The sequence below is a fragment of the Mauremys reevesii genome, linkage group 4, assembly GCF_016161935.1.
Source record: "Mauremys reevesii isolate NIE-2019 linkage group 4, ASM1616193v1, whole genome shotgun sequence".
Classification (NCBI taxonomy): Eukaryota; Metazoa; Chordata; order Testudines; family Geoemydidae; genus Mauremys; species Mauremys reevesii.
Genome location: NC_052626.1, coordinates 49445101 through 49468725, shown reverse-complemented (window position 1 = coordinate 49468725; position 23625 = coordinate 49445101). Strand labels below are relative to the sequence as shown.

Genomic DNA, 23625 nt, shown 5'->3' with positions numbered 1-23625 from the left:
AAGAATATCACTCACACCAGGGAGATCCGGAACCGTAGCTGGACCCGGGCCTTTCCATATTCGGAATCACCCCCTCCATCAAGCCCATCCACTTCTACAGTGATTATATCTCCATCAAGAGACTGCTTCCAATATGGGTTCCCTCACCCTCCGCACCGATGCTTTACACTCTCCCATCAGCTCTGACAATATCACCATTAGAACCAGAAGATGAAAAATGTCTCCACTTGGCGAACTGGAAATGTTTCACTTCCTGGCTCAGTGCCCTCACCTCCCCCTTAACACCGTCTCGATCCCTACTGTCCTGGACTACCTCCGGGAACTTAAGACATCAGGCCTTACTCTCAGGCCTGTCTGGGTCCACTTATGGACTGGAGCCTGTTATTTACTCATCCCACCACCACCCACTTCTTGAAAGGGTTACTGAACAGCTTCCCGCCTTGCCCCCCCCCCACCCCCCGTAAACCTCAACCTTGTGGTCTCTGTCCTCACCAGGCCCCCCCTTTGAGCCTCTGGCCACATGCTCCCTCTCCCACTTCTTCAGGAAGGTCATCTTCCTCCTGGCTATCACTTCTGCTAGGCGGGTCAGTGAATTGGCAGCTATGATGGTCAATTCACCCCACCCCACCCCCTGCATATGTGGTTTTTCATAAAGACAAGGTTTCCTTACACCCTTCACCCCAAATTCCTCCTGAGGTGGAACTCAGAGACCACCCTCAACTAATCAATTCACTTCCCAGTCTTCCATCTTAAGCCGCATCTTGTGGACAAGTCCCTGCATTCGAGAAATAAATGGTCAGTTTTCAGAATGGAGAGAGGTAGATAGTGGTGTTCCCCAGGAGTCTGTATTGGGACCAGTACTTTTCAACATATTCATAAATGATCTGGAAAAGAAGTAGAGTGAGGTGGCAAAATTTGCAGATGATACATAACTACTCAGATAGTAAAGTCCAAAGCAGACTGTGAAGAGCTACAAAGGGACCTCAAAAAACTGGGTGACCGGGCAACAAAATGGCAGATGAAATTCAACGTTGATAAATGCAAAGTAATGCACATTGGAAAACATAATCCAAGCTATACATATAAAATGATGGGGTCTAAATTTGCGGTTACCACTCAGAAAAGAGATCTTGGGGTCATTGTGGATAGTGCTCTGAAAACGTCCACTCAATGTGCAGCGGCTGTCAAAAAAGCTAACAATATTGGGAATCATTAAAAAAGGGTTAGATGAGACAGAAAATATCATATTGCCTCTATACAAATCCATGGTACGTCTACATCTTGAATACTTCATGCAGATCTGGTTGCCCCATCTCAAAAAAAGATGTATTGGAATTGGAAAAGGTACAGAAAAGGGCACCAGAAATGATTAGGGGTATGGAACAACTTCCATATGAGGAGAGATTAAGACCGGGATTTTTCAGCTTGGAAAAGAGACGACTAAGAGGGGAATATGATAGAGGTCTATAAAATCATGACTGATGTGGAGAAAGTAAATAAGGAAGTGTTATTTATTCCTTCTCATACATAAGAACTAGGGGTCACGAAATGAAATTAATAGGCAGAAGGTTTAAAACAAACAAAAGGAAGTATTTCTTCACACAACACACAGTCAACCTGTGGAACTCTTTGCCAGAAGATGTTGTGAAGGCCAAGACTATAACAGAGTTCCAAAAAGAACTAGATAAGTTCATGGAGGATAGGTCCATAGCCTGGCTATTAGCCAGAATGGGCAGGGATGGTGTCCCTAGCCTCTGTTTTCCAGAAGCTGGGAATTGGCAACGGGATGGATCACTTGATGATTACCTGTTCTCTTCATTCCCTCTGGGTCATCTGGCTTTGGCCACTGTCAGAAGAGAGGATATTGGGCTAGATGGACCATTGGTCTGACCCAGTGTGGCCGTTCATATGTTCTTATGACGTCTGCCGTGTGCTTGCTTTTTGCCTCGACAGAACCCATGCCTTTCATGCCTGTTCATGGCCATTGTGGACAGGCCCCGGGGCTAAGCCCTATATTCTCAATGCATCTCGAAGTGGGTCTCTGCATGCATCCAAGTGTGCTATGCATAGCTAACACTCCACTGCCTGATAGATTATGGCACATTCAACACGGGCGTAGGTGGTCACATCTGCCTCCCTGGCAGACACATCCTGACATAACATCTGCCAAGCAGCGACGTGGCATTCTGTGCATACCTTGACCGCCCATTACTCCATCACCCATAGGGCAGCAGAATTTGCAGATATGAACCATGCTGTCCCACAGACTGTGATACCTCTTGCATCCTCACCACCCCCCTCACCCTCCCACACAGATCACTGCGTAATACTCACCCGCATTTGGAATACATATAGGGACCATCACTCGAAGAAGAGGAGGTTACTTACCTGTAACTGGAGATTCTTTGAGATGTGTGGTCCCTATTTGTATTCCAATACCCACCCTCCATCCTGCACAGTCTCATTTCTCCTGGAACACAAAGCTAGGTATGACATACGTGTGGGTCAATGGATACTGCTACAGAAATCTTCCGGCGCATAGTGTGTCTATGCCCCCTTGTTTGTAATACAAATAGGGACCACACATCTTGAAGAACCTCCAGTTACAGTAACCTCCTCTGTTTCCACATTGACCAAGTTATCTGCCTTCCTGTGTTTTTTCCCAAAGCCACACCAGGAAGATGCTCTCCTTATTTTGGACTTTAGAAAGGCATTAGAACCAAACCATTTAGAAAGTCTCCTAGACTGTTTATACCAATTGCAAATAGATCCAAAAGATCCACAATCTCCACCCAAAGACGTTCAAAGTGGGTTTCTAGTTGTATTCTTATTTGTTACTAGGCTGCTAATGTTCAGTGCTCCCTTCTTCCTCACACCCCCACATCTCCAGAATAATAGCCAATTCTGCAAGATCTTAAGCAGCCTCCATGGCACTATTACAAAATGTTTCAGTTGCTGAAATTTGCAAAACAGCAACCTGGGCATCACTGCACACTTTTATCCAAACACTACACCCTGGTACACAAATGTAGATCAGACACTGCTGTTGGTATGCAGTCCTTTCTTTAGTATTGGATCCAGTTCCAAAGCCTCCTCTTCCTTTAGTGGATAATCCTCAGAAGTCACCTGAAGTGGAGTACCCATTGGGACACTACTCGAAGAAGGAGAGGTTACTCACTTCATGCAATTACTGGAGTTCTTCAAGATGTGTGTCCTGATGGGTGTTCAATTACGCACCCCCGTTCCCTTGTGTGTCAGCATTTCATCTTGTGGGACTTCATGGTAGGGAGGGTGGTTCACCCACGCAGCTACGTATATCCTCTGTGTAAGCCATGAGTATGTTTGGAGCTTGTGCGTGGGCCAAATGGGAACTGCTACTGAAAATCTTTGATCAAAGGCAGATGAGCGCATGCACACCTGAAATGGAGCACCCATAGGGATACGCATCTTGAAGAACTCCAGTTACTGCACAAGGTGAGTGTCCTCTCTTTTCTCCTATCAACAATCCTGCAAGTGACAAATAGGCTGTTGTGCACTAGATATTTACCTAGTATGAAAGTCTCCCTCCCACCCCACAATTCCACATCTTGCTGGTGCATAACCTTTTGCATGCAGAGGGTGAGGGGAAGGAAGACGCTCTCCAGCAACACGGGTATTTTTAGAGAAAGAAGAATGTCTGTGACTATGTTGTAGATCCAGTGGTTAATACTCTGCCACTAGAGACAAAGTAGCATACAGGCTGTGAATGGCCACTGCTGTGTGGTGCAGGTTGTTTTACAGGGATGAAAATACTATAAGACGTGGTCGTCTTGTGGTATTTTCATGCTGCATTGCTGACCTCTCTTTTAAATCCTGTCTTGGGTCGGGCAAGAGCTGCCTTTCTCTTTCTGTTCTTGCACTAAAGGGCATATGTATAGGTTTACTCATTTCATCTTATTTGGTTTCCTTTGGAACCTGAAGGCACAGTCCTAATACGAAGTACACCCAGATTTTTTATCAGTGTCTTTGAAATAGTAAAATCTAGGAAATTAACAGTATGAAGTAATTTATATTCAGTAACATCACTTGGATGTTATACAGTGAGTTTTAGAATGTAATCCTATAAATTATATTCTTGATTGAAACTACTCTCTGCCAGTGTCTTAAGTCTGGTTGCTCTTTTTTACATAAGAATCAGTTTATTCTGCACAAAGGAAAAATAATATGATTTTGATTTTCTGAATGTGCTTTGGTTTTAGTTTGAACACAATAAAATATGCTACTTTTGTTACCAGCTGTTCTGATCATGAGTAATTGTGTGAAGATGGCTTTTTTTTTTTTTGGACAGATGTGCAAGAGACTGAGGATTTAGATTTAGGTTTTGTCTGAATTAGCTGGGGGTTCGTTCAAGCTTGGTATTGAGTGAGGAAAAGACAGGCAGGACCAGGGTAACACTGAAAAGCCAAGTGGCTGCGTTTATTTAGGGATTTCTTTACACTTTGGACCGGGGGAGGAGGCACTTCCCAACTGGGACTCAGATAAACAATGCAAGCAAATTCAAACCAATAACAATGTACTGTATACTGCTCACCACACCACCAAATAGACAGGCACACCAATCTCTCAAGGTAGGAATCGGGTTCGTCAGGGCGGTGCCCGGTGCAACACAGAAAAGAGACCCACGGGCCACTGCCTCAGCCACCCTTGCATTCACACAAAGGATAAATCCAGAGTGTGGTGCGGCTGCAGCTGGGCAAATTCCACTCACTCAGACCGCGGGGACTGGACCCCCTGGGTCAGCTACTCTCTAAGTAGAGACAGCTCCCGAGTTTAAACACACTTACTGGACACAGAGCAGTGATTAATTCACATAAACAGTTTGCAATTAACAATTTAATAACAATTATAACGATTAAACAAGCTAGCTAGGCAAATGTGCAAATGTACAAGTGTGCGAATGTGCAATTGTTTGGGGCTGGTACCAATTTGGGAAAGGGAAAAATGAGAGGCTAACTAGACTAACTGCCAGAAATTAAAAGACAAATACCGCACTCCAGGAGCAGCTGACCAGCAGAACAGACACCAGGAGCATGATGAGCTGACCGGGACCAAGTCCAAAGCGAAAATCCAAAAACCAAAAAATAGATCCAAAAGATAAATCCACAAGATGAAGTTAAACGACACGACACGAGAGCTCTATACCGGGAAGAGACCCTGGCTGAAAGGTTGATCAGACCCTCAGCTAACGCGCGGATACTCCACCAAAAAAGACGATGGTCAAGACAAGATTTTCTGGGGGGAAACCTAGTTTTATTGAAAGGTCTCATCCCCTTGTGTCGGTCTCTGATTGGCTCCCTGGTTCCCCCTCCCTCCAGGTTACGAGCTGTTGCCACCCCACGCCAGCAGGATTTGCACATGGCACACTGGGGTAGTTGAGTAAACAAGTTTGACCCTTAGATAACCGGGCCCAAAAAGAGCGGGAAAAATGCACACAGCACCAAAATGTTGCACACGACATCACAAGTTGCTGGGCAGGATCAGGTCTCTGCACACGGCACTAGCCCGACCCTTAGATGACCCAGTAAAAAAAAGAAATGCATACACAACCAGTGTTGCTGGGCAGGATAGCATCTCTGCCCTTTAACAAGAACTTGGTCCAACATGGAGGCTGTCTTGTCCTTTGAACAGGTTCAAGATGGCCGTGGACCGACAAGTGGCCATACATAGCCATAACTGTGCAACGGATTGTGACAGGTTTCACCAAAAATAGTCTGTTAACTTCATTTGCTCTCAAATATTCATAAGTTCATTTACACTATGTTAGGGGTCTGATAGGTCTAAGATTTTTTTTTTTGTGGCAGCAAACTCCCTTTACTCCTGAGATCAGTGATTGGGAAACTGCCACCTACCCAATACACAAAGCCCCAAGTGCAATTTTAATACCCTAGCTGTGTGGGAGGTGTGGTAAGAATGTACGAAGCAAGGCCCAGGATAGTTAGTGTGTAATTACCTGCAATTTTTACCCCTGAACCTCAGGATTTGTGGTACACCTCTACCCCGATATATCCGAATTCGTGTTATATTGGGTGATGGTATAACGCGATAAGATTTTTTGGCTCCCGAGGACAGCGTTAAATCAAGGTAGAGATGTAGAAGAAAGTAGCATTTGGGATTAGGAAGTCTATGGGCTAGTGGTGAATTAATCCACTCTAGCTATAGAGAATGGGTGAATAGACAGACAGTAGTTGGAGGCAGTTTTTACAGGTGGGGTTGGCAAATCTTCTCAGTGCATTAGTTCCTCATCTGCAAAATGGGGGTGATAATACTACCTCATCTCAGAGTTGTTGTAAAAATGTTTATAAAGCACTTAGATGCTATAGTGATGAGCACCTTAGAAAAGCCCATGAGGAAATTAATAATTCTGTCTTCAGAGCAGGTTTTGAATAGTGTGCAGTAAAAAAGGCATAGGTCACAATTGGAATAATGAGGAAAAAAACAAAATATTGAATAGTGCTCATTAAGTGAGCACTGTCTTTTCTGTGGCTTTGAATGAGGCAGGGGTCCTGTGGACCAATTAGTATGTGATCATGTAATTAAAGGCCATCGTATATTTGCCCAAGAGGGCTGAATTACATCTAAATGTCTACATCTGGGAACAAAGAACGTGCTCCATATTGCCGATGGGAGAGTCTGTCCTGGGAAGCAGTGACTTAGAAATAGATTTAGGGGTCGGGGTGATAATCAGCTGAATATGAGCTCCCAATTTGATGCAGTGGCCAAAATAGCTAATGCAATCCTGAGATGAATAAACAAGAATCTCGAGTAGGGGAAGAGACATTATTTTACCTTTGTATTTGTCACTAGTGCAGCTGCTGCTGGAATACTGTGTCAAGGATGTTGATAAATTAGATAAGAGCCCCAAGAATGATTAAAGTATTAGAAAACCTGCCTTAGTGATACTCAAGGAGCTCAGTCTATTTAGCTTGACAAAGAGCAGGTTAAGGGGGGACTTGATTACAGTCTACAAGTATCTACATGAGGAACAAATATTTAATGGTTCTTCAGTCTGGCAGAGAAAACTATAACATGATCCAATGGCTAAAAGTTGAAGCTAGACAAATTCAGACTGGAAATAAAGCATACATTTTTAAGGGTGGGAGTTATTAACCATTGTAACAATGTACCAAGGGTCATGGTGGATTCTCCATTACTGACAGTTTTCAAGTCACAATTGGATGATGATCTAAAAGATATGCTCTAGGAATTATTTTGGAGAAGTTCTATGCCCTGTTGCTATACAGAACGTCAGACTAGATGATCAGTGGTCACTCTTCTGGCCTTAAAATCTGTGAAAGTTGCACTGGTCTTCACTTTTCTCTGAAGTCTGGGGGAAATCAGAGACCAGGAGTTCAAATTTTACCTCTAAGCGTTTTTAATTTCACATACAATTCACTGCACTTATTATTAACCACAGCCATGAATCCTAATCTAAGTGACAGTTATAGAAGAGCTGCTGAACCCTCTCACCTCACCATCTTTTAAATAAGTTAACAGAGTTTTTGCAAGGTCACTGCAGGTGCAGAACTCAGGTCCCGAACATTACCAATCCTTATTTTATCCAGTGGGCCACACTGCCTGTCAGTCACTAAATTACTTGCGGTTATCCTATCTGTAACCTCTATAAACTACACTCCTCTCCACAATCCAGGGATAGAATCCAGGATTCCTGATTGCCAGTATTCTATTCCTGACATGTAAACGGTTGTGTAACCCACTGGGAAAGCCTGTGGCTAATCTTCCTCCACTGGCTGGTCAACAAAATAGCTAACAATTACTCCTGTTTGTTCAAATAGTAAGGGCTTATGCTAGGGATTTGAAGATTAGGAGGTTCAAACACTACTGCTGGTCTATGTGGGGAAATGGTACAGTAGTTGCATGAGATTCCCATCAAACTTACACTCTGGTACAAAACCATAATAGTTAGCTGATAGCAAATAACATCACAAATGCATAGAATGTGTTGGTCAGATGCGTCTTGATATAACTGATAGAAAAACATATGAGGTCAGTCACTGTGAAGGATTTGCATTTCAAGCTTGCAAGTTGCAAACTTGATGAAGTTGAGTACATATTGCTTTTCGGTATCCGTTGGAGATGGAGGTGAAAACCTGAAGGCTGTGTCCTGCCACAGTCTTAACTGACTCTAAACATAGTTTTTGTTTGCCAGCTCCTAAAGTTAGTTTGAATTTTTTAAATTGTCTTTTCAATAGCAAAATAAGTTGTATTTATACTACTTATTAACGTGTTTAGAGGAGAAAAATATCTACATATTTTGTCATCTGTATATGCAAGGACAATTTGATTTAGAATAGTGGAAAGCAGTTTCAATTCTCCCATTTATGATTTCAGGCTGATTTGGAGCAATACAAAAAAGCATTGACAGATGCAGGATGTAATCTTACTCCCTTGAACTACATAAAACAATGGAAGTAAGTTAATTTTTCTTCTTCATAAAACTGCAGGTAATTGGAGGGAAGTTGAAAACAGATACATAAACTACTGCAGCCAGGATTTGTGGAAATTTTGTATTACTTTTAATGTTTAATTGTGGTTCTTACATAATTTTGCTGTCACTGATTTGACAATACATGTGAACACTTCTAAACCGAACTCTAACATATGTGAGAATGGTATTAAACTTGATGTTTTTCTTGACACAAATAAGTAATGTATTGAAGGCAACTGAGTGACTCCATAGAGCCTAGTTTAAATTCAGATTTCCTGGCTTTCTGATCCTTGATTAAGTCTTGTGGGCCATCCTGCTTATCTATCTATGAAATATTAGATCTTATAAAAGGAGAAATCTATCTTTCATCTATCCTCATCCCAAATTCCAAGTACTATACTCTAATTTCTTTGAGCGTCTAGCTATATCTCATTATAGCTATAGGCTTTAGATTAGCAAAAGCTAGGATATTATGAAAAAGATGCATTCAGTTTTTAATAAAAGGAGAAAGATGTTTGTAATTTGCCCAATTACCCGATGACCGATTTTAGAGGTAGAGCCATTTCTGTTCTCAGATGGCCAGAAGGTCTTCCACAATGGTCTTATAGGAAGAGAAGACGTAGTAGTGTAACGGTGAAACAAATTAAGCACTTGATTATAACATTTCTTTCATAGGGCTTTTGCCAAGATGGCTTCAGCTCCTACCAGCTATGGAAACGCTACAGCTAAACCATTGGGGTAAGTTTTTTAATTCATCTACCAAAATTCCTAGTAAATCTTTTATTTATTAATTTAATAAATTTTAATTTTATAATCACTGAGAGCATTCAGTAATAAATAACCTTTAAAGTGACTGTTTTTATCAGATTCCATGTAATAAAGCTGAAACTACAGTTGAAATGAATTTAGCTATGTGTAGTTTAAAAAAAAACCAGCTGAATCTTTTAGTTCTCCTTTGAATGATGGTTCCTATTGTATTTCAGTGTGGGTTTACTGTTGGTCTGCACATATGCCCTCGCTTATCTTGTACGTCTCTCTGAGGGGATAAAGAGGTAGACGAAATGACTCTCTCCAGTTCCTTCTCACAGCTGCATGGGTTGGGTCGGAACTTCCAGTTGTCCATAGCTTTGGCTTTGGCTTACAAAATGAGATTTACATTTGGTTTTGTAAATAGCTTTAACATCTTGTACAGTTTTTTTACAGATTACAATTTAATATTTTGTAGATCTCTTAAAGTTTAGATTTAGTCTTTTCGGGGGACACCCCTCTTCCTTACTGTACCAGCCTATGCCCAGGACTCCGTGCTTCAAACCGTGCTTCCTGCCCACAATCCTCCTCAGTCAGTGATGACCACCAGTGCTGCCTGTCCTCCCTTGGGAAAGCCCATGTCGGAGCAAGATGGAGTATCTGCCAATTGTTCCCCAGCCATATCCAAGAAGAGCAGGAACTTTGTCTCCAGGAATACCTCATGGAGAAGGTCATGAGGCCTCAATTATACCCAGGCCAGGGACAGCTCTCCCCCCTATACATCAGCCTGATTCAGCAAGGAGTGTGCCTCCTGCTGTGAAGTCTGACCCTGGTGCGGGAGAACCTGCCCCCACAGTTCCCTAGTGGGATCTTGTTAGGAATCCAGGAAACACTCTCATAAGCATGAGACTAATTCTTCCTCTAAATCCACTTTAAAGAAGTCGGATTCGGCTCCAAGCAAGCCCATCTGCTCAGCCCCTGAAGACTGAGGATGTATTAAGTCCCAGAGGCATGACAAGAAAGCCCATAAGCATTGGGCTACATCAGTTATAGACCGTGATCCGTTGGTGACATCATTGTCAGCACCTCCCAAACCCTGGGATCTGCCAGCACCAACAAAGACCAATCATCATGAGTTTCACCTATCCACAGCATTTTCTGCCTTGGTAGCTACACCATCTACTCCATCTCCAATGGCTTGAAAGTAGAATCCCTTTCACACCAGGGAGATCTGAATCTGTTGCCACTCCACAGCACATTTTCACATTTGGACATCAATATCAAAGCCTTTCTTCCATTCATCCATGCTCACAGTGTCTTATGTCAGACGTTATGACTGTCTTCTACATCAACAAGCAAAGAGGACTGAGATCCATCTCCCTGTGTACGGAAGCGGTCAGCTTGTGGAGCTGGTATGTGAGCAATTGAATCACTTATCAGCAGCCTACATGCCGGTGAAGCAAAATGTGCTAGCAGGCTCCATCACAGACATTTTGCAGTCAGCCAGGAGTGAGAGCGCCAGGACTCGGTACTGCACAATATTTTTGTTCCAAGGGGAACCCCAACCAGTGATCTGTTCGCCTCTCAGACGAAGAGAAAATGCATAAAATGTAGATCCAGAAAAGGCCAAGGTCACCACTCCCAGGTTGATGCTCTGCTTCTTTCCTGGTCGGACTAGTTTAACTATGCCTTCCCTCCGCTACAGCTCCTGCCATGACATCTACACAAATCTGGCAGCACAGGGCCTGGGTCATCCTGATTGCCCCTACTGGCCCAGACAGTTTTGGTGTCCCAATCTCCTATGCATGGCATCCTGACTACCAGTCATTCTCCCAATGTTTCTCAAGTTCCTGACCCAGTGAAACAGCAGAATCAAGCACCCCGGTCCGCATTCGCTCCACCACTCAGGGCTTGATATTTGGATGGGTGTCATCCTTAGAACGTTCATGCTTCACAGCTGTGCGAGGCATCCTTTCTGATAGTAGGAAGGACTCTACTAGAAGTTGTTACCTTGCTAAATGGAAGCGCTTTTCTTCTTGGAACATCAAAATAGCATTCTCCTAGAAACTGCAGATATTCCTCTCATCTATCCTCGGAAGATATCAGGCCTGTCCATTAGCTCCTTGCAAGTCCACTTGGAGGCGGTCAGTGCATACCATCCACCTTCTCAGGGCTACTCAATCTTCATACATCTAGTGACCACCAGATTCTGGAAATGCCTAACCAGAACCTTCCCACCTGTTTAGAAGCCTGCTCCCCACCGGAACCTGAACCTTATTCTCTCAGTACTTATAAGGCCCCCTTTGAATCTTTAGCTTCTTGCTTCATGTGTTTCCTTTCCATGAAGGTCACTTTCCCTGTAGCCATTCCTTCAGCTAGAAGGGTTGGCGAGCTTCAATCACTGATGGCAGATCCTCTTTACGCTATATTCCATAAGGATAAGGATTCTTTGCATCTGTGCCCCAAATTCATCCCCAAAGTAGCTTTAGAATTCACCTTAACCAATCGATTCACTTACCTGTGTTCTTCCCCAAACTGCATGCTTCCTCAGAGGAATGAAGACTCCATTCCCTCAATATTTGGTGGGCCTTGGCCTTTTATCTGCAAAGAACAAAACCAATCAGGAAGTCCCTGAGACTATTCATCACTATAATAGAAAGAATCATGGGGCATGCCATCGCCACTCAGAGAATCTCCAAATGGATCTCTGGCTGCATTCTACTCTATCAGCTGTCCCAGGGGGTAAGAGCTCATTTCACAAGAGCACAAGCAACATCTATGGCATCACTTCAGGAGGTGCCTCTCCTTGATATCTGTAAAGCAGTCATTTGGAGCTTTGTTCACATGTTTACAAGACATTATGCCTTGGTGCAGGACTCCTCTGCTGATTTTTCCTTTAGGGCAGCAGTCCTTCACTCAGGTCTACCATCTAGACACTAAAAATCATGGACTGAATGGAGACACTGGATTTATGGCCAGTCCATGATTTTTAGTGTCTAGCAAGCTTGTGAATTTAAGCTCCCAGGATCATTTTTTGAAAGTGTTTGTGCAGATTTCCTTTAAGGATAACGACTAATAGCTCAGATACAGAAAGATCACTTTGTAAAAAGTGTTCGCCCACAGGGTGAACCGAGACACTGGATTTATGGCTTATTACAACAATCTGTAACCTACCTCAAACTTATCCTTGTCATTGAGTCATATCAGCTGATTATTATTATTATGGTACCCTGGGACCCAGTCATGGATCAGGGTCTCTTTGTGCCAGATGCTGCTCACAGACATGACATAAAAAAGAAGATCCCTGCTCTGAAGAGCTTACAGTCTAAGACAAGTTACAATAGACAGGGGGAGCAAAAGGTAACAATGAGACCAAACCAAACAGCATGAAAAGCAGTGGTCACAGCATACTGGCTGTCTAACTATTATCAAGTTTTTTTGTAGAGTGCTTGCAGCAGAGAGCTGTAAGAAGGGATTTAAAGGAGGACAAAGAGGTGACTTTGGGGATGTGGATATGGAGTAGCATCTGAGAAAACGCAAAGTTAATATTAAAAACTACTGTTTTTGTTCAGTCTGCCAACAACAAAAGTTAATATAAGGTTGAGGGCACAGTTTTACTAGAGCATACCATTTTGTTTAATGGACAGTAGGTTAAAATTCTAAAACTTCTGCAGACTTGTAACAGTGACAACTCTGAAAGCAAAGATGCTCAAATGCATACATTGTGTTGTCTGTGTTTTTGTTTTTCAGTCTGTTTTCACGTGTTATGAATACAGGCTCACAGTTTGTGATGGAAGGAGTGAAGAATTTGGTATTGAAACAACAAGTGAGTTTAAGAATGGAAAACAACAAATGATATTTTTAAACTTGTTTGATGGCACATTTCAGACAAACATTTCGCCATAGTTTATCCATGTAATACATTTTATTAAAATGAATGGTTCTAAGGATGCAATAAAATTAAGCATAACAGACCTTAGAGAACTTACCTTCTCTAAGATTCCGTATACATATAGTATAAATACATTATTTGTTTTTTATATTTGGATTGTAGCTTTTAATTTGTAAACAAATTATTTTTCACTGTTGAGAAGCTTATTGTCCATGAATAATATCCTAAATTATCCCCGTGAGGCCCTATGTTCAAGGGGCATTTGCTCCCAAAAAGTGTAATAAATATCTTAGGTCCACCCTCTGCAAACTAATTTCAACACCGTGAAAGGAGTAAATATGCATCTTTAGGTATTTTTTAATAAATACCCATAACCTGCATAAACACAGAATATGTGGACATGTGCTGTTTTTCCTTAGATTATCTCATATTTTGCCATTGACAGTAACCATTCCAAAATTATTGAAAGTCTAATACTATTTTGATCCTTCTGTTCAATCACATATCAGGCACTTCTAATTTAGCACATCTAAAATATAAAACAACCTCAGCCTTGAAGAACTGTATGATCATGGGAGACTTTAACTTCCCGGATATAGATTGGGGAAGAAATGCTAGTAATAATAATAGGGCTCAGCTTTTTCTAGACGTGATAGCTGATGAATTCCTTCATCAAGTAGTAGCTGAACCGACGAGGGGGGATGCCATTTTAGATTTGGTTTTGGTGAGTAGTGAGGACCTTGTTGAGGAAATGGTTGTAGGGGACAACCTTGGCTTGAGTGATCATGAGCTAATTCGGTTCAAAATAAATGTAAGGATAAACAAAATTGCATCTGAGACTAAGGATTACGATTTCAAAAGGGCTAACTTTACTAAATTAAGGCGACTAATTAGGGAAGTGGATTGGACTAACATATTTAGGGATCTAAAGGCGGAAGACGCCTGGGATTATTTCAGGTTGAAGTTGCAGGAGCTGTCAGAGACCTGTATCCCGAGAAAGGGAAAACGGTCCTTAGGTAGCAGTTTTAGACCGAGCTGGATGAGCAAGCGTCTCAGAGGGGTGATAAAGAAAAAACAGAAAGCGTACAAGGAGTGGAAGATGGGAGGGATCAGCAAAGAAACCTACCTTATTGAGGTCAGAGGGTGTAGGGATGCAGTGAGAAAGGCCAAAAGCCGGGTAGAGATGGACCTTGCGAAGGGAATTAAAACCAATAGTAAAAGGTTTTTTAGCCATATAAATAGGAAGAAAACCAAGAAAGAAGAAGTGGGACCGCTTAAAACTGTAAACGGAGTGGAGATTAAGGATAAGCTAGGCATGGCACAATATCTAAATGAATATTTTGCCTCGGTCTTTAATGAGGCTAATGAAGGGCTTAGGAATAGTGGCAGAGTGACTGATGGGAATGAAGGTGCAGGGTTGGAAATTACAGTATCCGAGGTAGAAGCTAAACTTGAACAGCTTAACGGTGGTAAATCAGGCGGCCCGGATACTCTTCATCCTAGAATATTAAAGGAATTGGCAAGTGAAATTGCAAGCCCGTTAGCGATAATTTTTAACGAATGTCTAAACTCGGGGGTTGTACCGTTTGACTGGAGATTAGCTAATATAGTTCCTATTTTCAAGAAGGGGAAAAAAAGTGACCCGGGTAACTACAGGCCTGTTAGTTTAACATCTGTAGTATGTAAAGTCATGGAAAAAATATTAAAGGAGAGAGTAGCTACGGACCTTGAGGTCAATGGTAATTGGGACAAATTACAACATGGTTTTACGAAAGGTAGATCGTGCCAAACCAACCTGATCTCCTTCTTTGAGAAAGTAACAGATTTTTTAGACAAGGGAAATGCGGTGGATCTAATATATCTTGATTTCAGTAAGGCGTTTGATATGGTACCGCATGAAGAATTACTGGTTAAATTGGAAAAGATGGGGATCGAAATGAAAATCCAGAGGTGGATAAGGAACTGGTTAAAGGGGAGACTGCAGAGGGTCATATTGAAAGGTGATCTGTCAGGTTGGAGGGAGGTTACCAGTGGAGTTCCTCAAGGTTCAGTTTTGGGTCCGATCTTATTCAATCTATTTATCACTGACCTTGGAACCAAAAGTAGGAGTGGGCTGATAAAGTTTGCGGATGACACGAAGTTGGGAGGTATTGCCAATTCGGAGAAGGATCGGGATATCCTCCAGGGAGATTTGGATGACCTTGTAAACTGGAGTATTAGTAATAGGATGAAATTCAATAGTGAGAAGTGTAAGGTTATGCATTTAGGGATGACTAACAGGAATTTTAGTTATAAGCTGGGGACGCACCAGTTGGAAGTAACGGAAGAGGAGAAGGACCTCGGAGTCCTGGTTGATCGCAGGATGACTATGAGTCGGCAATGTGATATGGCCGTTAAAAAAGCTAATGCGGTCTTGGGATGCATTAGGCGAGGTATTTCTAGTAGAGATAAGGAGGTGCTAGTCCCGTTATACAAGGCGTTGGTGAGACCTCATTTGGAGTACTGTGTGCAGTTTTGGTCTCCCATGTTTAAGAAGGATGAATTCAAACTGGAACGGGTACAAAGAAGGGCCACTAGAATGATCAGAGGAATGGAAAGCCTGTCATATGAAAGGAGACTTGAGGAGCTCGGTTTGTTTTCCTTAACCAAAAGAAGGTTGAGAGGAGATATGATCGCTCTCTTTAAATATATCAGAGGGATAAATACCAGGGAGGGAGAGGAATTATTTCAGCTCAGTACTAATGTGGACACGAGAACAAATGGATATAAATTGGCAGTCGGGAAGTTTAGGCTTGAAATTAGACGAAGGTTTCTAACCATCAGGGGAGTGAAATTCTGGAACAGCCTACCGAGGGAAACAGTGGGGGTGAAGGACCTCTCTGGCTTTAAGATTAAGCTTGATAAGTTTATGGAGGGAATGGTTTGATAGGAGAACGTGATTTAGTCAATAGGTCAATAACGTGCGACCACTGGTATTTAGTACCGAGGGTCAATGTTGGGATATTGAAAGTCTTTTTCCTGAGTGTCTGGCTGGAGAGTCTTGCCCGCATGCTCGGGGTTCAGCTGATTGCCATATTTGGGGTCGGGAAGGAATTTTCCTCCAGGGTAGATTGGCAGGTTTTTCGCCTTCCTCCGCAGCATGGGGCAGGGGTCGCTTACTGGAGGATTATCTGCTACTTGAAGTCTTTAAATCAGGATTTGGGGACTTCAACAGCTGAGTCAAGGGAGAGAATTATTTCAGGAGTGGGTGGGTCAAAGCTTTTGTGGCCTGCATCTTGCGGGAGGTCAGACTAGATGATCATAATGGTCCCTTCTGATCTTAAGTTCTATGATTCTATGAACTGTAGCATGGAAAAGAGTAACAAGTCTAATAATAATACCTAGGTCTTATATAGTAATTTTCAACAGTAGATCTCGGAGCACTTTATAAAGGAGGTCAAATATCATTATCCACATTTTACAGATGGAGAAACTTAAGTCACTCAGAGATGAAGTGATTTGTCCAAGGTCACCCAACAGACCAGCAGCAGAACTGGAAATAGAAGTCAGGTCGCCTCAGTGCCAGTCTAGTGTGCTATCGACTAGGCCACACTGCCTTCTTATAGCATTTTAGCGTCACTTAAGAAAAATATTTTATGGTACAACTCACTTGTGACTCTGCCAATCATGAGTTGTCTCAAAAATATCATAACTCCTTCATACAGTTTATATGTAAATTCACTCTTGTGGCTGAAATCTTAAACTCAAGTTATGGTTATCACAAGTTAAAAGTCAACTCCTGGGCTAAATTGTTATGGGAAACATTCATTTGAACATTCTGAACATTGTATGATGCAAATGTTGCAGTGATACCATTAAAATGATGGGCCATAGAAGAATGAATGGAATAAACAGATTTTAATACACTGAATTTCTAATTTATTTTTGATTTAAATAGCTTTGGTTCTGCAACCTAAAAACTAAATAAAATTAAAACTTTTTTTTTTCCAAATCGAAGGTCTTGGTAAAGGCTAATCTAGTAGCTGTGCAACAGCAAAAAAAAATCAATTTGATTTTTATTCTGATCTTGAGTATTTTTTCATACTGTTGCCTTATGATCAGAATACCTTTTGTGCATCAAAAATATCAACTGTCACAAAAAACTTTTTAACTGGTTTCCATAGCTTTTATAAGGCACTTTGTGAGGCTTATTCTGCAGAAATGTATTGTGAATAGGTTATGCATTAGATTATACAGTTAAGATCTGTAAGACATAATGAAATATTTATAATTAAGAAAATTTAGAAGTGCTGCTTTTACATTGTTTGCCAAAGACCTCTTTAAAACATTTATTTCTTGCAACAATGTCTAATAGTGATATTTTATGTGAAACCCACAGTGACTGACTTGTTGAGGGAAATTACATAAGCTTCTACACATACCTAGCTTTAAAACCTAATAGCTTTGTTGACAACAAGTTGAAACAGAACTTACTGTCTCACTTTTTTGTTTTGGAGATTTACTGACTGATTGAAAAGCTGTAAAATGCAGGTTTATAAGGTTTCTGAGCTGGCTTTTAACTCTTGTGCCCAATAGTGTATATGTTAAGACTCCTTGGGATAGCCAAATAAGATGCCTTTTTGCATGATATTTAAGCATGCTGCAGGGAGGGGGTTGTGGGAGGCATTTGTTTTAATCTTAGCCTTTTTTTCCCCCTTGGGCAGCACTCAGGGATTTATACTCTTTTTTGCTCAACCTCTTTTTCAATTTAATTTATATCTAACTTTTACCTTTGAATTTCCTTTTCTGATATATATTCTTTCAGCAAGACATTGTCAATAAAGTCATTGTCTAAATTCTCCCTGAGTTTATTGTAAGTCTTGTTCAGGCCCTCATCCTGATTACTGCAACCACTTCTCCCTTACAACCACATCACTACCCCCCCAGTCTACCCAAACAAGGTTGCTAAGATCATCTTCCTTGCCTATCACTTGGACAACATTGCTTCCCTTTTAGAATTCCACAACTGGCTTTCATTCTTCCACCAAATCAAATTCATGCTTCTTGTCCTAACCTTCAAGTCATTCTATTCTGTTTAGGTACTTGTATCCTGCTCGTCACAATTGTATCTGCACACCCTTCAATTCTGCCCCATACTTTTCCATTCCTGTTTTTGTATTATGCTTCCTTCTCATACCCAAACTTCCCGCTCCATCAGTGATGCGAGCTCTGTCTGCACCTCCCACAAACATCCATATGCCCCTTTTGCCTGGGAAGCTCCATGATATAATCTATACAGCTGCTTACCATATACTCTTTCAAATCCCTCATTTCTGCTGTGATGTCCAGTTATAGCTGGGCAGGTGATAAACTGTGACTGTCCCTCTTCCCTTTCCTTCCTTTTCCTGCTCCCTTACTCCTACTAACTTCCCCATTCTTGCCATTCACTCCACCTCCACTTCCAATTTAAAAAATTGAAAAGTAAAATAAAAACAACAAAACATAATGAATGAAGCTATGCCAATTCATCAACATACACGTATGTTTTGGGTGTACTATACTGAAGGCCCACCAGGGGAGGCATGATCTCTTATTTGTGTCCAGAGTGTTTCCAGTGCAGTGGGGATTGGACATTACCATAATATAAATGTTTACTAATAATTATCACCATCACCCTTGAACTAACCTGTAAGGCTACTGTCCTTTCTTCCCTCAGTTCCCTCAAGCCCTATTTCTGCCACAACACATACAAGAAATCTGCCACTTGGAATGACTAGGACCAGGGGTAGTTGGTGAAAGTTGTATTTAAATAATTCTAAAACAAAAAAAAAGTAAAATAACAAATGTGTGGGTTTTTAATCTCTAGCTGCTGTAGCCATAGATAGGCAGGCAAATATGCACATTCTCCCAAGATTAATATGCTACTTACCTTCTTAGATTGCAAATTCTTCAGAGCAGGCTGTCATGTCTATCTTCATTTGCACTGTGCCTGGCACTTGAGTTTGACCACAGCTTCTGGATGCTATTGGATTATAAATATTAAATAATAACAAGAAGCCCACGTCTACTTATGGTGTTCGAGATAAGATTATGGGCTCTGTAAACCTGCTAAAAAGTAAAATACCAGAAATCAGTACTATCCAGTGGTGAAAAATTAGCTTAATCACAAACAATTTAAGCACAACAAATGTAAATGTAATCAAATGTAAACATGAGTTAGTAAAATTACCTCACTTAACAGTTACAGTTAACTTTGCAGGCTGGCTAGTGTCATAAGCAGGAATTTAATTACAACTTTGTGTTAACATCTTTAGTGCCAGTTAACATTCAGCTAAAATAACAAATTCACGTAAGCTGCTTAGTATTAGTAAGGTTAATGTAAGGAAAGTGAATAAGAAGTCTTTTGTTCTCAGACTTTTTATAGTGGGTACTATACAAATTAATACTTCTGTTGTGTTTTCTAATTCATGTAAAACAAAGAATTATAGAAAATAATATAAAGAAATAATATCTAGTCCTGTCATAACTGAATAAGACATACAAATGTTACCAATCATTTCACTTTTCTAGATGTGTGCTTTTAAAACATAAATCAAATTATATCGTAATAGTTAATTTAACATTTTGCTTGTTCCTGTCATCATTCATATCTATTCTTTTAAAAAGAAGTCACTTTTACTGAAGTTATATAAGCATAGTTAGGTTATTTTCTATTGGTTTAACCATTTTTTTCTTTTTAATTTTAATACTTGTTCAAACCAAAGTGTCTGAAGAGCTAGAAAACAATAATACCTTTGTAAATGATAACCAGTAGATTTCTATTTCATGGTGATATTGTATATCTTTGCCCCTTTAAGGAATTTGGAATTTTTTCCATATACATTTCAACTTGCTGATTAGTAGTCAATTTAACATTTTTGGTACTAGTTTTATATTTATCTCAAATTTAACTTCAGTATTTTTATCTGACTCTCATAATGATGCATTTATAATAAAAACAAACCAGGATTAAAATTAAAAAAATGAGGAAAGGTTATACAAATAGTTAGAGAAGAACAGAAAGATTTGGTAAGGTGCTAAAAGCAAAATGAAAACAAAAAAAACCCCACAGAAAATCAGTGGCAGAGTTCCAGGTATCAAGACCCCTGTTCTAACCACTTTAGATTTCTTTTTTCCCAAAAATAGGTGCTGGAACAATTTTTATAGTGGGGGGTACTGATAGCTATTGAACAAAACTGTAAACTCTGTATATGATGGAAACCACTTGAAACCTAGTTCCAGCACCTGTGATCCCAAACATTTCCCTCAGAGTTTGAGGAACTTGAGTGTTGTCAAACACTCTTATTTAAGTTGCATCAAAATCAAACATTTTCATGTGAGTTATGCAGAATATATCTCCTCACAGAGAGACTACACCCTAAACCTCAATTTAAGTCTTTTGCCTCCTTATGTTTGTTTTATATCAGTATCGTTATCAATCCATTCTAACTCTGTTTGCTCTTTTTCTTTCTCCCGCAAACATTTTTCTACCGTTTCTTCCTCATTCTAGTGGGGAAGCTATCCAGCTATTTATATGGCCTCCTCATAGTTTTAATTATAGACTCATAGGACTGGAGAGGTCCTCTAGTCCAGTCCCTTGCACTTATGGCAGTACTAAGTATTATCTAGACCATCCCTGACAGGTGTTTATCTAACCTGTTCTTAAAAATCTCCAATGATGGAGATTCCACAATCTCTCTAGGCAATTTATTCCAGTGCTTAACCACCCTGACAGGAAGTTTTTCCTAATATCCAACTTAAACCTCCCTTGCTGCAGTTTAAGCCCTTGCTTTTTGCCAATTTTTCTCCCTCCTCTTTGTAACAACTTTTTATGTACTTGAAAACTGTTATGTTTCCTCTCAACTTTCTCTTTTCCAGACTAAACAAACCCAATTTTTTCAATCATCCCTCATAGGTCATGTTTTCTTGACCTTTAATAATTTTTGTTGCTCTTCTCTGGACTTGCTCCAATTTGTCCACATCTTTCCTGAAATGTGGTGCCCAGAACTGGACACAATACTCCAGTTGAGGCCTAATTAGCGCGGAGTAGAGCAGAAGAATTACTTCTCGTGTCTTGCTTACAACAGTCTTGCTAATACATCCCGGAATGATGTTTGGGTTTTTTTTTTCAACAGTATTACACTCTTGACTCTCATTTAGCATATTGTCAACTATGAACCTCAGATCCCTTTCCACAGTACTCCTTCCTAGGCAGTTATTTCCCATTTTGTATGTGTGCAACTGATTGTTCCTTCCTAAATGGAGTACTTTGCATTTGTCCTTATTGAATTTCATCCTATTTACTTCAGACCATTTCTCCAGATCATTTTGAATTATAATCCTATCCTCCAAAGCACTTGCCACAACTCCCAGCTCGATATCGTCCTCAGACTTTATAAATGTACTTTCTATGCCATTATCTAAATCATTGATGAAGATTTTGAACAGAACTGGACCCAGAACTGATCCCTGCGGGACCCTACTCATTATGCTCTTGAACCACTAATAACTACTCTCTAGGAATGGTTTTCCAATCAATTATGCACCCACCCTATAGTAGCTCCATCTAGGTTGCATTTCCCTAGTTTGTTTATGAGAAGGTCATGTGAGACAGTATCAGAGCTTTACTAAAGCCAAGATTCCCTCTTATCCACAAGGCTTGTTACCCTGTCAAAGAAAGCTATTGGGTTGGCTTAACATGATTTATTCTTGACAAATCCATGCTGACGGTTACTTATCACCTTATTATCTTCTAGATGTTTGCAAATTGATTGCTTAATTATTTTCTCCATTATCTTTCCAGGTACAGAAGTTAAGCTGACTGGTCTGTAATTCCCCGAGTTGTCCTTATTTCCCTTTTTATAGATTGGCACCATATTTGCCCTTTTCTAGTCTTCTGGAATCTCTCCTGTCTTCCATGACATTTCAAAAATAACAGGAGTACTTTTGGCCCCTTAGAGACTAACAAATTTATTTGAGCAATAGCTTCTCTTAATTAGCCTCTTACAGTTGGTATGGGTACTTCCACCTTTTCATGTTCTTTGTATGTATAAATATCTTCTTACTGTATGTTCCATTCTATGCATCTGATGAAGTGAGCTGTAGCCCACGAAAGCTTATGCTGAAATAAATTTTAGTCTCTAAGGTGCCACAAGTACTCCTGTTCTTTTTGCTGATGCAGACTAACGGCTGCTACTCTGAAACATTTAAAAAATAATAGCTAATGGCTCAGATATCTCCTCGGTTAGCTCCTTGAGTATTCTAGGATGCATTTCATCAGGCACTGGTGACTTGAAAAATCTAATTTCTCTAAGTAATTTTTAACTCATTCTTTCCCTATTTTAACCTCTGATCCTACCTCATTTTCACTGGTATTTACTATGTTACGCATCCAATCACCACAAACCTTCTTGGTGAAAACAGAAAGAAAGAAGTCGTTACGCACCTAATATATTTATCCTCACAACTTCCCTGTGAGACAGGGAAGTGCTATTATCCCCATTTTCTGGATGAAGAAGTGAGGCACAGAGAAGCTAAGTGATACACAGGAGTCTGTAGTGGAGCAGGGAATTGAATCCAGGTTTTTAAAGTCCTAGGCTAGTGCCCTAACCACTGGACTGTCCTTCCTCTCTGATCTTCCTTCTCTCAGCAGATCTCCAAAGTGAATTATTACCTCTCTTCCAGCACAATATCTTTGGATGCATTTAGTTTGGTTTTTCACCCTTTGAGGGTACAAAGCTACAATTTTTGTGCTTGTTTTACCATATTCCTAGCCTTAGATTACCATGTTTTAATCTTAGTTTGGCTTTTTTGTTATTGTTCAATTATAGAGCACACATCTAGCATCTCCAGATTTCCCATCTCCTACTTAAAATCTTACCACTTTGTTCACATCTTTTTCATGCCTTCAGATCGATGGTTCTCCAAAGTTTGAAGTTCATGAACAAAAATGGCTTAAAACAATCTGGAAAGGACTTCGTTGCTATCTTTTAACCTTGAGACTCACTGTTTTCCTGATGCTATAACATTGTAGTGGTGAATGCTCTCAAACTGCATTCTATTTAGTTTAAAGAAAAAATCTTTTGTCCTGTGTTTCTATTTCCTTGTCACTTGCTCCTGGCCTTCTCATTGCCTCCTCTATTTTATTTGTTATGCCTCAGTTTTATGGATTAGTGAGCAGACTGCAGATGAGGCAATCAAAATTGTATGATAAAGTGCAGAACCACGTGGTACATTTTATATGGCACGTGTAAATTGCCACCTGTATGTGGTGTGTTTATGGCAAATTTAGCAATACAGAAAGTAAGTACAGCTAAAACTTGAATTATAAGGCATGTTTAATATTGAATGGATAAAGATCATAGATTTCACTGAGAATCCCATCCTATATTGTTAAATTGGCTTTTAATTTGGGTATATTGTACGGTAATAATAATAATTTAAAAAAATCCCTCCGTCTTTCACTGAGAGCTTTACACTTGAT

The 23625-nt window shown here is 40.5% G+C and overlaps 1 protein-coding gene across 4 annotated transcripts in view; it reads left to right on the top strand.

Moving 5' to 3' along the window:
* SCFD1 (sec1 family domain containing 1) overlaps positions 1 to 23625 on the top strand; it is a 133756-nt gene that overhangs the window by 73369 nt on the left and 36762 nt on the right. For 3 of the 4 annotated variants that reach the window (XM_039536361.1, XM_039536363.1, XM_039536362.1), the window contains exons 17-19: positions 8389 to 8468; positions 9161 to 9223; positions 12983 to 13058. In XM_039536361.1, coding sequence (XP_039392295.1) covers positions 8389 to 8468; positions 9161 to 9223; positions 12983 to 13058 — 219 coding nt within the window. Of the gene's footprint in view, positions 1 to 8388; positions 8469 to 9160; positions 9224 to 12982; positions 13059 to 23625 lie in introns of those variants that run through there. The other variant, XR_005597882.1, reaches the window with a different exon arrangement.